Raw genomic sequence first — 13,824 nt, forward strand, 5'->3', positions numbered from 1 at the left:
ATGGTGTGGTTTTCAAGCTTGGGATTACGAGTTGATGGCAGCCATAATATGAGTCTAATGGCATGGGTTGCTGAGGTAGCACATCAAGTCTCTGTTCAATCCTTTGATTTAGTACTTATGATTTTATGGGCGATTTAGAAGGCCAGAAATGACCTCTTATGGAACGGTAAACAAAAGCCACCTAGAGAGATAATTTTTAGTGCTGAGGAATGGCTGGCTGCATACCGTAGCTGGCATCAGCCCCGCAAGGCTGCCACGGTCAGGACGCCACTGAAATGGAGTAAACCTAGTGAGGGTTGGGTCAAGAGTAACTTCGATGGAGCATGGCATGAAGCATCGAGACGTGGTGGAGTTGGAGTGGTGTGCTGCAACAGCAATGGGGAATTTCTGGGGGCTTTATCAGGAGGATGGGACGCAGTCTCATCGCCACTACATGCCGAGCTTGTGGCCGCACGAAGGGCAGTACTATTTATCCAGGACCATTTTGTGGATCGCTGCCGAATAATCTTCGAAGGTGATTCCAGTCTGACACTGGCAACCATGAAGAATCACGGGGACGATACCTCTTTCCTTGGGTCCCTTATTAATGACATCAAAACTTTTATAAAAGACATCTCCCAGAAGAACTTCAATTTGATTCGTCGCGAAGCGAATAATGTAGCTCATCGACTTGCAAGGGCAGTCATTGGATGTCAGCAGGAGGTGATGTGCTTTGAGGAAACACCGAATTTCATAGCTGATGTTCTCTTTGAGGATGCCTCTATGTAATTTTCTTTTCACATTTGTTCTAGAGGATAGTTAACTCTAAGTTGATGTGCGAGACGCTCTTTTCCGTTTGACCGGGTCGAAAATCTCAGCAAGGTTTTATCGAGACCCATGTAAGTACACTTTCCTCCGAGAATGTACATTATCTTTTCTGAATTAATGAATATCGTAGTTCTTTAAAAAAAAATTCCAATAAAGGTGGTATGGATCCTCATTTTCTGTCTCTTTTTTTTTTTTTTCTTCTTATACAGTGTCAATCATATGATCATTTTGCTTCATGGAGTGGAATTTTGGGCACAATTGGAACAGACTGTTGAGGTCTTGTTGGAAAGCTTATGAGCAATTTTCTGGTAGTGCTTCTTGACTGTTTAGAGAAAGCAGAAAATAACATCTAGGAAGACTGTTGTATATATATGCATATGCTTCCAAGCTTATTGCTACCTTTATTCGTAAGTTTTTAAATTTATTCAGTTACTACAACAACCAACAGAAGGCAATTTTGCAAACAACTAGTACTGCAAGAAAAAAAACCTCCCAATCAAATTACATTATTGACAACGTGACATTAACTAGTTAACTAGCTTTGTTCGTAGTCACAAGGGTACAAATCCTTGCATCGTTGAAAACTTTACCAGGCCTACAGAAATAGCCTTTGCTTGGGGCACAATGAATGTCTTTTGAGCAGATGCACAACCCTTCTAGTGCACACCCTTCCTGTACTATTGTCACCCCATCCTTAAGTCCAAGAACTTGGTCTGTCCATTCACTAGAGAAGAGCCCCATTGGATCATAAACATCTTTGACCCTCAAGAACTCTTCAGAACCCTTGTACTTGTTCATCACTCCATCAAACGCTATGTTCCGATTTTTTCCCCAATGAGGCAATGCTTTATACTTAACAAGAGCAAGTTGCTCTATTTCTTCAAGTATTCCTTCATAAAGTCTAGGTGTCATTGGGTCTTTACTACGGTAATATGTGATATCAAAGTCGACTGCATCTTCTTGCTTGCCAAGGTAAGCGCTTGAGGTAGTAACATAGCGCATTAGGATCCCGTTGTAGATTTCTACTCCACATAGCGCTTTCGGTTCAATCTCAACTAGCTTTTGCACATCTTGAATGAAGTTCTTAGCCAGAGACAAGTTAATGCTGAATGTTGTTTGATGAAAAAACTCACCCTTGATTTTGGGGTCCCATGGGCATGCTGTGATCCTTGAATCCTCAAGACTATGTAGGCAAGTCCCGGATGATTGAAGCCGATGCTGATATCCAATAACAGGATAGCCAGTAAAAAACAGACCTGTTTGAAATTAATATTATTTGGAAGTACCCTTTTTTTGCTTTAGAAATGGAGTTCAGAATGATTAAGCAGGAATTACCAGAAATAATGCATACCATTGTTTGTCAAACCATAAGCATTTGTAATGAGAGTAGATGTAACCAACTTTGCACTAGTGCATTTCCCATCAGCATCACTCTGGGATTCTTGGTTCTCCTCTACCATAACAACACACAAAGACACATGGATAAATAAAAAAATTGCATTTTTTTATAAAAATAATGGACATATGCGAAATGTGCACTATATATAAAATAAGTAAGGGTGTCTATAACTTGATATATTATGCTTTCACACTTCGGACAGATAAATTAAATTATTTGAAATCACTTATAAATGTGCAGTCTTGATTCAAACTCTAACATTAGGTGTCAAAGTGTCAAACAAGATATCTCAAAGCCTCTGACAAACTAATTCACAATTTTTTGTTATGTAGGAGTCTAGTGAAAATAAAAAATGAGTGTTGTAATATTATATGAGTAACGCAACATTACATTTCAAGATTTTACATCACCCACACACATTTATATATGGTTCATTTTGTAAAATCTTGTAATATATATAAAATAAACAAACCTGTGGCTCTGATAACTGCAAGAGCAAGTGAAGGTGTGGCTCGAAAAGGAATGAAGTCATATAGGCCATTGCCAGAGGTATTTGTAGAGACACGATCATCCATCCGATAGACAGCCTTGTGCTGGCTAGGGTACCATATGATGTCTGCAAACTCATGTTCCTTGCCAAACCTAACCACTTGGTCTCCCAAATCTGAGTCGCTCTTGCTCAAGTATGTGATCGCTCGCTTAAACATGGGTTGCAAATTTAGAGTAACCTACCAAAAAGAGAGAGGTCAAATTTGTAGTCTCTTCATGTTGCTTATGGTTTATTGAGAGGTTTCGTACTAACCACCAGCATATTTTCATCCCTTGAGATTTTTTGTTTAGTTAAATTACATATTGTGTTCCCTTAGCAGTTTGGGTACCAATGTGAAAGTAATTCTGTAGCTTAGAGGTTGTCTGTACTTAACCCTTTCCTTTTGTATAAAGTCCAAATACACTCTAAAATGAAAAACTGTGTACTTTTGACATCTAGCTAGTATCTTTTTGATATTCTGAGCACTCATTCTTAAAGATCTAGTAGCATATTATATGTATTTATTTGTTTAAGTTTTGAAGTGTGTCAAGTTCACACTTGTATGATCCCATAAATGCTGAAAATAGTTTAGTGGAAAAGTGTGTTTTCCTAGAAGACTCCATGGAAAAAGTCCATCCACGTAGGGCTTAAGTTTTCCTCCTAATTAATTGACAGAAAGAGACATTCCATCAAGACCTTATAGTTTATAATGTGGGATGAGGATCTTCTACGGATCCCTCTGTGGGGATCCTAAGGATCCTCATATTACAGTCGTTCATCGTACATTGTGCGATTAATTTTTGTTAGTTACTATTTATATCTAATTTTAAATAATAAAATTTAAAATAATTTCTGACTACACGATATACAATTAACGGTTAGGATGTAAGGATCCCCACCATTTGAATCCGGATGGAATCCAAATCCTATAATGCGTACCATTGGAGTTCGGTTTAGTTTGCAATTAAAGATGAAAATGAACTCCATCCAGTATTTTGATGGAGTGTTGACTGGGGGCAACACACTATCATTTTCGTCCCCTATATATAGTTGGCCTTATTTCTTTTTATTTATTTATTTATTTATTTTTTTGTAAAAAGTTTGGCCTGATTTCCACCAAGTCCTTTCCGCTGAGTTGAGGTTTTTTGTATTTGGCTGCAAACTAGATGAAACATAACAACGTTACGATTGCAACTTAAATTATTAGAAACTTAAGTGACAATCGATTAAATCGGCAGACCAAAAATATAAAGGAAAATTAATGAAAAGTTTAAAAAAACTGTAGTTTTAATGAAAAAGGAAAAATAAAGGTGTAGTGAATAGTACCAAGAAAAGGTAAAAATATAATTTTTCGTTAAAAATAAACAGTACCAGAAGTGTTTCGTTAAAATCTCCAAAATATAAACTGACCTTTTCTTTTCTTGTTTTTTATCCGGTGGTCATGGTCATAATCGCTACTATCATGGCTGGTACTGTATTTGCAAGTAATTTCACTCGACAGTAAATTATTAAATAAAATGTTTCTTGCAAGGGATCAAATATATATATAACCTATCCTAATCCTAATGATACATTTCCGCTCTATCTCACATTGGATTAATCCCAGTAAATAAATGATAAAAATTATCACAGGGCAGTAAAACAAGCTGTTCTTATGGTATAAGTTTTTGTTCAAATAATGCAACGTAAACCAAATGACGGAATGATTTGAAGATCGCGCTGAAAGATGCTATTCGGCAACAAGAAGAAATTATGCAGATTTTGTCTCTAATATCCGATTTGGGCTGATGACCTACCATTTCGAAGCAAACAGCGACGCAATTCAACTCATTGCTTTGCCGTGACTGGTGGGTTTTTTTTTAGCCGAATTCTATAGTTTATGGGGGTTTATTAGCATCCTAACTTTAGGACGTCATTTGTTGAGTTCTGTTATTATTTTACTCCTAGTCCTAGACTCTAGTCAAGTTTAGGACTATATAAACCACCTTTAAAGTGTTAGGATTTGTTACATTTCAAACTTTCAAGATAAATTCTAGGAAGACCACATTTTTAAAGTATAGAATTATATAAGCCACCTTTAAAGTGTTAGGGTTTGTTATTTTTCATACTACTTTCAAGAGAAATGTTAGTGACACCACATTTTGTACAAGGTGATGTGGCAAATGAGACATATGATCAACTTTCAATGAGATAAACTCAATAATTGACATAACATGTATACATCATGTGTTACATTCGATGGTACACTAATGGAATCCAAAAATGTGATCTCCCATAAATTTTCCTACTTTTCAATCAATAAACTTCAAAGTTTTATCATACTCTCTGACGGATTCCAATTTTCTTGTTCTGTAAGGTTATCGTTTGATACCTTCTCTTTGTTGCGATGCATCATAATGATGATACAATTTGAAACTCCTTTTATTGGTTATCAATTTATACTACATTAAAGTACTTTCTTATGGGGTACGTGATGCACCAACATCTAAAGAAATGTATTCATTAGTTGGCGTGTCATGTACACATTGCCATGGCCAAAAAATATGATTCATAAAATGTAAGTTCAGTAGGTGTACCAGCCAAGCCTAACGGCCTAGGGCGTGCTCCCATCAAATATGGAGTTGAGCTTCCATGGTGGTCCAGTATATGGGTTTTGGTGCTTCTTCATAATTGTGAATCGGATTTTTCAGAATATGTATGCAATTTGTGCACATAATATTTCTACGAACTTCTTTAGGAATGCCAAAGACAGTAATTAAAAAAAATACCTGGGAAATTACTCCTAAGACTCCAAGTGAAACTTTAGCTGCATTAAGATCTTTATCACCATCGTTGAGCCTTCGAACCTTGACATAACCATCTTTAGGCCCTCCCGGACTCACAATTGTAAGACCCACCACGTAAGCATGAACCGAGCTTCCCTTGCTCCACAATGTGCTGCCATGTGCCCCAGTCCCTAATAAACCTCCAATGGTTAAACCCCACCAATATGGTGTATAAGGCAAGGCCAGCCCTGCCTTTGCAGCCTCACTGATGAGCTGCTTCAGAGTCACACCACCCTCCAATGTCATGGTCTTTGCTTCAGCATCAATCTCCACCACACGACTGAGGTGCTTGGTGCTTATGATCAACCCATCTTCCTCACTTGGACAAACCAGCTTTGGAATACTATGAGAGTAACGAGTTGCCACCTTCATTTTGGTCTTGTTTTTTGTTGCATTGGCCACTACCGAAATTAGTTCTTCCTCGTTTGAAGGATATGCTACGGTACCTGCTCTACACATTGATCGATCGGGGAAGATGCCATAGGAGTTTGTGATGGTGCAGTTTGTGTTGCTTGATGATGAACAATTTATGTGGTCCTCTGGAGGGGTTGAAATGCACACCGAGAATGACGAGATGAATAGACAAATTAGTCGGAGAAGGAGCCCCAACTTAACTGATTTTGTGAATAACAATGACATGATTGATGCTGTTCTTCAAATTTCTTGGTCTTGAAGCATATATTTATCTGTACAATTATAGCCTGCAATCAATATATATATATATATATATATATATATATATATATATTTGACTTATAAACTTGTATAAGTTATAAGCTTAATATCATTGGTTTATCATACTTACAAGTTATAACCTAATTTATATAGTGACTCAGTATTTAAGTAGTTCGGTAGAATAATAAGTTTTTGTGGCAGAGCACAGACAGAATTTGGTGATCGATTTTTTATTTTGTGAATAACAATGACATGATTGATGCTGTTCTTCAAATTTCTAGGTCTTGAAGCAAATATTTATATGTACCCTTATAGCCTGCTATATATATATATATATATATATATATATAAACATACTTAGTGCGAAATCTAACTACTTAAATACTTAGTCACTGTATAAATTAGGTTATAACTTGTAAGTATGATAAACCAATAATATTAAATAAACCAATAATATTAATATTATTGGTTTATCATACTTACAAGTTATAACCTAATTTATACAGTGACTAAGTATTTAAGTAGTTAGGTAGAATAATAAGTTTTTGTGGCAGAGCACAGACAGAATTTGGTGATCGATTTTTTATTTTATTTTATTGGATACTAGTTGGTAAGTTGATCAACAAGATATTATAACTACGGAATTGGATCCTCTCTGAGACAAAGTCTTGGGATCCTCTTGACCCACTAACGCGGGCCGTTAGATTTTGATCAAACGGTTACAATTATTATAACTTTAGAGGGGCCCCCATGTTTGTAGCTGTTGGATCAAAATCCAACGGTCCGTGTTATTGGGTCAAGAGGATCCCAAGGATTTGCCTCGTAGAGGATCAAATTCCTATAACTACAAAGCAAAGATCATACTCTTATCTTTATTTTCACTATTTGATATTGGGGTAATATTAGGGAGACTAAATTTGTAGACAAAATTTGTAAAATAAATGATATAGAAGTTGATGATTGAGTTATTACTTAGGGGTTGACAAATGTGCTCATTCCTATTGATGACAAATTATTTAATTTGTAAATTTTATCCACAAATTTAATTTTTTTAGCATTACCCTTCCATATTGTCCGTTCGGCATCGTGACATGGAGACAGGTGTGGTCATTGAGACAGCTGAATTATTTTCTTTAGCTTGAAAGCACAGTGTGTTTGTTGCTTTGCAAGTGGTTCATGTACCCTCCAAATGAAGGAACTACACAGACGGATAGGTGGCGTTCAATTTGGATACTACTGCGTGTTTGTTGCTTTGCAAGTGGTGCATGTACCCTCCAAATGAAGGAACTACACAGACGGATAGGTGGCGTTCAATTTGGATACTACTGCATTATAATTTATATGGGACGATGCTATTTACACATTTCTTTTAACTTTTCATATACTGTTTTTAATTTTTGGTCATCAAATAGAATGAATTGAAAAAAATCATATGAAAAAAAAATAACAGAGAATAAGTGAAAAGTAAAAAGAAATGTCTGGATAGCACAAACCTAAAGGAGTGCACGCGAACCAATAAGACCAAACCGGTAGAAACCAAACCATATAAAGATCCTTCAAAACTAATTGCTTCTGTAGAGTAACAACAGTACGTAGTGGTTGTTCTTCTTTGTGGAATTTCTGTTGTTCTTCTTTGTGGAATTTCTGTTGGCCAGAGTGATGAGGTACACGGTCCTCACTGTTTCTAATAATGGTGGGATGATGTCAACTTTTTAACAAGTTACAGTAAAAATTGCAGTTACATCCCTTTTGGGTCTTCCATGCATATCAATGAGAGAAAAACTCAATTCCTTGTGGAGAAAATAGGTTCTAGATCATCAATTATCCCATTACATTTAGGATAAAGGAACTTTGATTATTTTATAGGTCAACTAACAAGACGTAAATGAACTTTTTAAGTACACCAATGCACTCAAACTAAATAAAAATTACATATATACTAATGCCATTTTTGATATTCTATAATAGGTCAACTTAGATTTTTTAATTTTTTTTTTTTTTTTTTTTTTTGACAAATGATATTGATTGCACTAAAGGGATAGGAGAGTGAGTTAAGCCTTACAATATGCTAGCAATAATGTGGTTCAAATTCGCCTTTGGCGAGAATTGAACCTAAGATCTCTCATTTATAAGTGAAGAGGAATACTACTAGATCGTAATACTAAGTACTAGCATTACCCTAATTACTAATCACATATAATAATATTTGAGTTTAGTATGATTATTGGTTTCATTTTCACTTCTTTTTGTTTTCTCATTTTCAACGAAAACATATTTTACATCTGGTTAATTGTATTGACTCAAAGTCTCAAGGTTAAGCTCTCGGGTTTGGGACTTCCTCAAACCCGAAAGCTAAACCCTAAGTCATAAGCTCCACATAACTGCTTCCAACCGCTTCTTCTCAATGCTCATTGCTACAACCTTAATGGCTCCGATCACCGGCCTCCGACATTAACAAACGTAAACACCACAATATTTTGCTAATCTCTGAGCCCAATCAATGTAGGAAAAACTTCAATAAGTTTTCGTAAACACGAATCATTCTAAATGTAACCTGCAAGATTTAAACTAGAAAATAGGGTTGAGACTCAAAAAAGAGTCAATCCAAAAAGCTCTTATGGAAGAACTGCAAAGCACAAAAACCTCTGCATTGATAAACTATGAAGGACAAAAGTCTCGCATAGTAGAAATTATGGACTTCGAATGAATATAGTAATACGAAATACTCTTGTCGTAAACACCAAAGTTGAAATTATGGATTTGTAAAGAATCTCAAACCTAAAACAATGAGAAATTTTTTCTCTATGTTCGGCATGCAAGCAGGTATTCCACGTGTTATAAACTAAGTTGAAAGATACGATAAAATATATCATTTTTTACACTTGTATAATGACATGAAATACTGCTTGAATATCCAGTATTTGAGAAAATCTTTCCATAACAACACCCAATCTGGACTCTGATTTCATTCTCAAATATCCAAATGCAAAAACCTTTGAAAAATAAGATTGGTGCGGGGTAATGGGTTGTTTGAGGTTGGCAGTTCTAAGTGGCAGTTTGGGTGGTGATTATCGCGGGAAGACAGCATGAGGGTGTTCTATTGGAATTGACTCTACGGGGTGATAATGTTGCCTTCTGATTGGCGTCGAGGTTGTAGATGGCGTGGTCATATTTTCATATATTATTTTAGATTTTGCATATTAAATACTTAAATGTACTAAATTATATTGCTTTTATTTATAGACATTTAATATTAGAGTTAGATAACAAAGAAGTGAAAAACAAACATTTTCGGGTATGTAAAGTAATTCTAATGGAGTAAGAGTCTAAGTAACTATGCCAATACATATGTTTTGCATTGGGACTACAGCGGTTTGGAAATGCAATTTTAGTGCTAACTGTGCATATAACTGAAGAAGACAACACAGAGGAGGCATTGTTAAATGGAGAAATCAATAAACGCGTTTAATCGTACAAAGTGGCTGGTAAGAAATTTCTTCCCTTTGATTTCTCTTCTACTGTCGACATTTTAACCGTTTCGGTTACGGAAAAGAAAGGGAGAAGAAAAGAAAAAGACGACGATGCATTGGAGGGGGTTGATCATAGAATTGGCGGACTGATTGGTGGGCCGTGGCAAGGCAAAGTCTGGGTTGGATTATTAGAATGAGGATCATCTCCGGATCATCTTTGTGAGAATTAAGGAGATTCTTTAATCGTGTTCGTTCGTCGACAGTCAGTTTTCGTTAGGTATTGTTTGTGTTTAATTTTAAAAATAAATTTTAAAATGATTTCTAACTGCATGATGTACAATAAATGAACACGACTAGAAGATCCGGAGAGGATCCTCATTCAGATAATTAATCATTGTGGAAAGCTATTCAGACTTTAGTATATTTATTTTAGAGTTAATTAGATTTATATGCTCAAAATTTGAATTTCTTTTATTAAACATTCATGTTTTTTAGAATTTTGATCAAGGCGCTTTAGTACATTTGGCCACATCAATATTTTCTTATTTTTTAAATAAAAAATAATAATTGAATTTTTGAAATTAAAATTTTACATATTGATTTCCAAATTTGTCATTTTAATTAGGAGTGCTACTAAAGCCACCATATTATATATCCTATTTTCCCACCACCTCTTAAAAAAATATTAATAACATGTTTAGTCTTTTATAGAAAGACTTTTAAACCCCTACCCCGTTTCTCTTTCCCCCATCCTTCTCTCTCTTCGGTTTTCATCTCTTCTCTGTCTCTATATTGACCGCCATGGCTTCTCCATCGACTGCCATGTCTTTCTCTTCGTCCTTTGTTTATCTTTTTAGTACATTAGTTCTCTCTTTTCCCCAAAATCAATTCAAATCAGCTTGAATTTGCTAATTAGATTTTGATTGGATTATAATCATTGTGATTGCAAATTTTGGGTTTGTTTTATTAGATTAGGTTCCATCCAATTTTCTAGACAACTCATTGTTGAGTGTTTTTGGAAATATTCAAAAATTTTGGGAATCTGGATTTAGAAAGATTTTAAGAAATTTTGCTTTATAAGATTATGTTCCATCCAATCATCTACTTTGTCCTCTTGAGTCACACCCAAAATTTTGTTACCAATTAACGCATTATGCTGGTAAAAGAAGTCCAAGGAGGACTGGTGGTGGAAACCGGACAATGGAAGTGTGATGAAGGTTATTTTAAGAATTATATTGGGTGGGGAAATAAAATTTCAATTTTTTAAAACTTTTATGGTGAGTGAGATTATAACCAGGTTGGGAAAATAAGACAATGGGATGGGTCTATCATCACTCTTAATTAGTTGAAAGTTTTTTTTTATTTGGCCATTTTTTTATTAATGTATTTTAGGAGTTGTGGATGTTGTGGTCTATTTTATTTGATAAGGAGAGAGAGGGCCTGCGGCACAAAGAGAGAATAGAGAGAGATATGCGTTAATAGGGTTGTGTAGAAGATGTGTTATTTCCCCTACGTAGTGCCTTTATTTATAGTAATAAGGGAGGGAAGAAATCCTTCTCCTCCAAGGAATATATGTCCTAATAGGGAAGAATAACTAGAATCAAATCTAATTTAGGATTTACGCAATTACAATTAAATAAGAAGTTTATAACACTCCCCCTTGAGTGTGTAAATACTCAAGTAGATTTGCCATCATGTAGAGTTGAGGAAGTCGACTCATTGACATTGATTCTGGGAACACACTAGTCTAAAAAAAGGTGGGAACTTGCATAACTAAGTCACATAAAAAACCCTATGGCTATGGTAAAAACCCAAGTATGGATAAAATTCATAGTCTAAGGAAAAATGTGTGAGAAATGCAAAGTCAAATGAAATGTCTACAGGACATCATCAGGGATATGATCAACCCAAGTTGGGTGCCTCGTCAAAACCTCATTAGGTAGCAAAAATCCAGTGGAAAAAATGCTTCTAATCATAGGGAAAGAGAGTACATAAAGATCAAGCAAGTATACTTCAGGATACTCCTCCTGAGTTTGACATAATTCCTTAGAGAACTAACAATGTTACAACTTAGAAAGTTTATGCATACCAATTCCTTGAAGCTTTTAAAACGTCATTTTTGGAAGCAGTTTGGTTGAGGTCAGCCAAATTGTCTTGTGAACGGATTTCGTAACTTCAATTTTCTGATGCCCTTGCTGTTGATGTGAGAAGAAGAACTTCAGCGCAATGTGCTTGGTATTGTCTCATTTGATGTAACCCTTTTTTAGTTGTTCAATGCATGCTGCGTTGTCTTCATAGATCGTCCTCGAGATGTCAACGACGGGGTAAAGATTGTAGCAGCTTCAAATATGGCCCATAACTGCTCTCAACCAGCAGCATTCCCGAGTTACTTCATGTAGAGCGCAAATTTTAGCATGGTTAGATGATGTGGCAACTAAGGTCCATTTAGTTGACGTCTAAAAGATTGCGGTGCCTCCAACAGTAAAGACATAACCCATTTAAGAGCACGCCGTGTACGTATTAGATAAGTATCCTGCATCAGCATAACCAATAAGGCAAGAATCGACTCGACATAAGAAGGTGTGGCATCACTCGAGGATCCGTAGGGATAGAACAAGCCCATAACCATGGTACCTTTAACGTAGCGAAAGATGTCTTTAACACCAATCCATTGTCTACGTGTTAGTGCATAACTGTATCTTGCCAAAAGATTAACAGCAAAGGAGATGTTGGGTTTAGTGCATGAAGCTAAGTAAAATAAAGTGCCTATCACACTTAGATAAGGAACTTCAGGCTCTAAAATCTCTTCATCATCCTCTTTCGGACGAAAGGGATCTCATTTTGCATCTAGTAATCGAATGACCATAAGAGTACTTGAAGGCTTCACTTTATCCTTGTTAAAGTGGCGCAACACATTCTGGGTGTAGTTCAATGATGTACTAAGATTCTATCTGAATGGTGCTCTATCTCGAGATCGAGATAGTATCAAGTCTTTCCTAAATCATTCATCTAAAATTCTGACTTCAGGTGCACGGTAGTTCTTTGGAACTCTACAGGAGTTTTGATGAGGTTTATGTCATCAATATATACTGCAACAATCGTAAAACCGGAATATGACTTCTTAATGAACACACAAGGGCATAGTTTGTTGTTCATATATCCCTGACTAGTCAATTACTCACTCAGATGGTTCTGTAATCTTAAATATCCTCATGAATTGGATAGAATCAGTAGGCGACAGTCAGAATCATAGTAGGCTCTTCAGGGGCCTATATTGTGTGTTTCCTCTTCCAGGGGTGTGAATCCTTTGAACAAGTGGTCTGCCATGCTTATATGTAGGGGTAGATGATTGGCTAGCCACTGAAGTATGTGAATCGGCCAAAGTGGCATCCCAGGCCTCCAAGAGGGTCCATTATACATTTGGTACATCCATCTTTATAGGCACATTCGTAGATGGAATATGAGATCTTGTCACTCACGCTAGATTGGTGAAAGCATCTGGCATGCTCTGAGCTATGCTTTGGAGATCTAATACATGTTACACTTCAATCTCAGGCTGAGTGGTACGGGGATCTAAATGAGACAAAGTGGGAGTCGTCCACAATAATTCGCGTTGTTCTTCAAGAATGGTGACGTTTTTATCTCCCCTAACAATGGGAAGACTATCTTATAGAAGTGACAATCTGCGAAACGAGCAGTAAATAGATCACCAGTGAAAAGTTCTAAGTAATGAAAGATTGAAGAAGAATCATATCCAACATAGATTGCCATCCTTTGTTGTGGCCCCATTTTTGTACATAAGGGCGGTGAAATCGGTACATAGGCCACACAACCAAAACGCGTAGATGTGATATGTTGGGTTTGTATCTGGTAACCAATTAAAGGGCACAATATGGTTAGGTCGCCACAGGCCTTAGGCAGACCAACATGGCTGCGTGCAATATTGTATAGCCCGAAGTAACAATCAGGAGCTTGGTACGTATGACCAACAATCAAGCAATCATTTGTAAGCACTCAATGAATGCCTTTGCCATGCCGTTCTGGGTGTGAACATAGGGGTATTGGATGTTCAACTTCAACCCCAACCGACATGCAATAGTCATACAAAATTTTAAATGT

General features: G+C 36.3%; 2 protein-coding genes across 2 annotated transcripts; one reads left to right on the forward strand and one right to left on the reverse strand.

Moving 5' to 3' along the window:
• Window positions 1–1,104, forward strand: LOC137734367 (uncharacterized). Its single transcript, XM_068473644.1, has 3 exons — window positions 1–75; window positions 139–764; window positions 1,017–1,104. The coding sequence occupies exons 1-3, from the start codon at window positions 1–3 to the stop codon at window positions 1,102–1,104; spliced, it is 789 nt and encodes a 262-aa protein (XP_068329745.1).
• Window positions 1,105–1,195: 91 nt separating this feature from the next.
• LOC137735695 (probable L-gulonolactone oxidase 6) lies at window positions 1,196–6,228 on the reverse strand. The gene is made up of 4 exons (XM_068475141.1): window positions 5,504–6,228; window positions 2,679–2,934; window positions 2,159–2,260; window positions 1,196–2,063 (listed from the first exon to the last, which is right to left on the reverse strand). Exons 1-4 carry the CDS (start codon window positions 6,197–6,199, stop codon window positions 1,339–1,341), a joined length of 1,779 nt encoding a protein of 592 aa, XP_068331242.1. The 5' UTR covers window positions 6,200–6,228; the 3' UTR covers window positions 1,196–1,338.
• Between the last annotated feature and the right edge of the window lie 7,596 nt (window positions 6,229–13,824).

Source organism: Pyrus communis, chromosome 5 (assembly GCF_963583255.1).
Source record: "Pyrus communis chromosome 5, drPyrComm1.1, whole genome shotgun sequence".
Lineage (NCBI taxonomy): Eukaryota > Viridiplantae > Streptophyta > Magnoliopsida > Rosales > Rosaceae > Pyrus > Pyrus communis.

What these genes read in the sequence shown, in the direction of transcription:
- LOC137734367 (XM_068473644.1), top strand. Translation starts at nt 1, where the DNA reads ATGGTGTGGTTTTCAAGCTTGGGATTACGAGTTGATGGCAGCCATAAT. An exon ending in TAATGGCATGGGTTGCTGAG is followed by an intron (nt 76 to 138) that starts GTAGCACATCAA and finishes TGGGCGATTTAG; the next exon opens with AAGGCCAGAAATGACCTCTT. An exon ending in CTCTTTGAGGATGCCTCTAT is followed by an intron (nt 765 to 1,016) that starts GTAATTTTCTTT and finishes CTTCTTATACAG; the next exon opens with TGTCAATCATATGATCATTT.
- LOC137735695 (XM_068475141.1), bottom strand. Translation starts at nt 6,199, where the DNA reads ATGTCATTGTTATTCACAAAATCAGTTAAGTTGGGGCTCCTTCTCCGA. An exon ending in TCTTAGGAGTAATTTCCCAG is followed by an intron (nt 2,935 to 5,503) that starts GTATTTTTTTTA and finishes TCTTTTTGGTAG; the next exon opens with GTTACTCTAAATTTGCAACC. An exon ending in TGCAGTTATCAGAGCCACAG is followed by an intron (nt 2,261 to 2,678) that starts GTTTGTTTATTT and finishes TTGTTATGGTAG; the next exon opens with AGGAGAACCAAGAATCCCAG.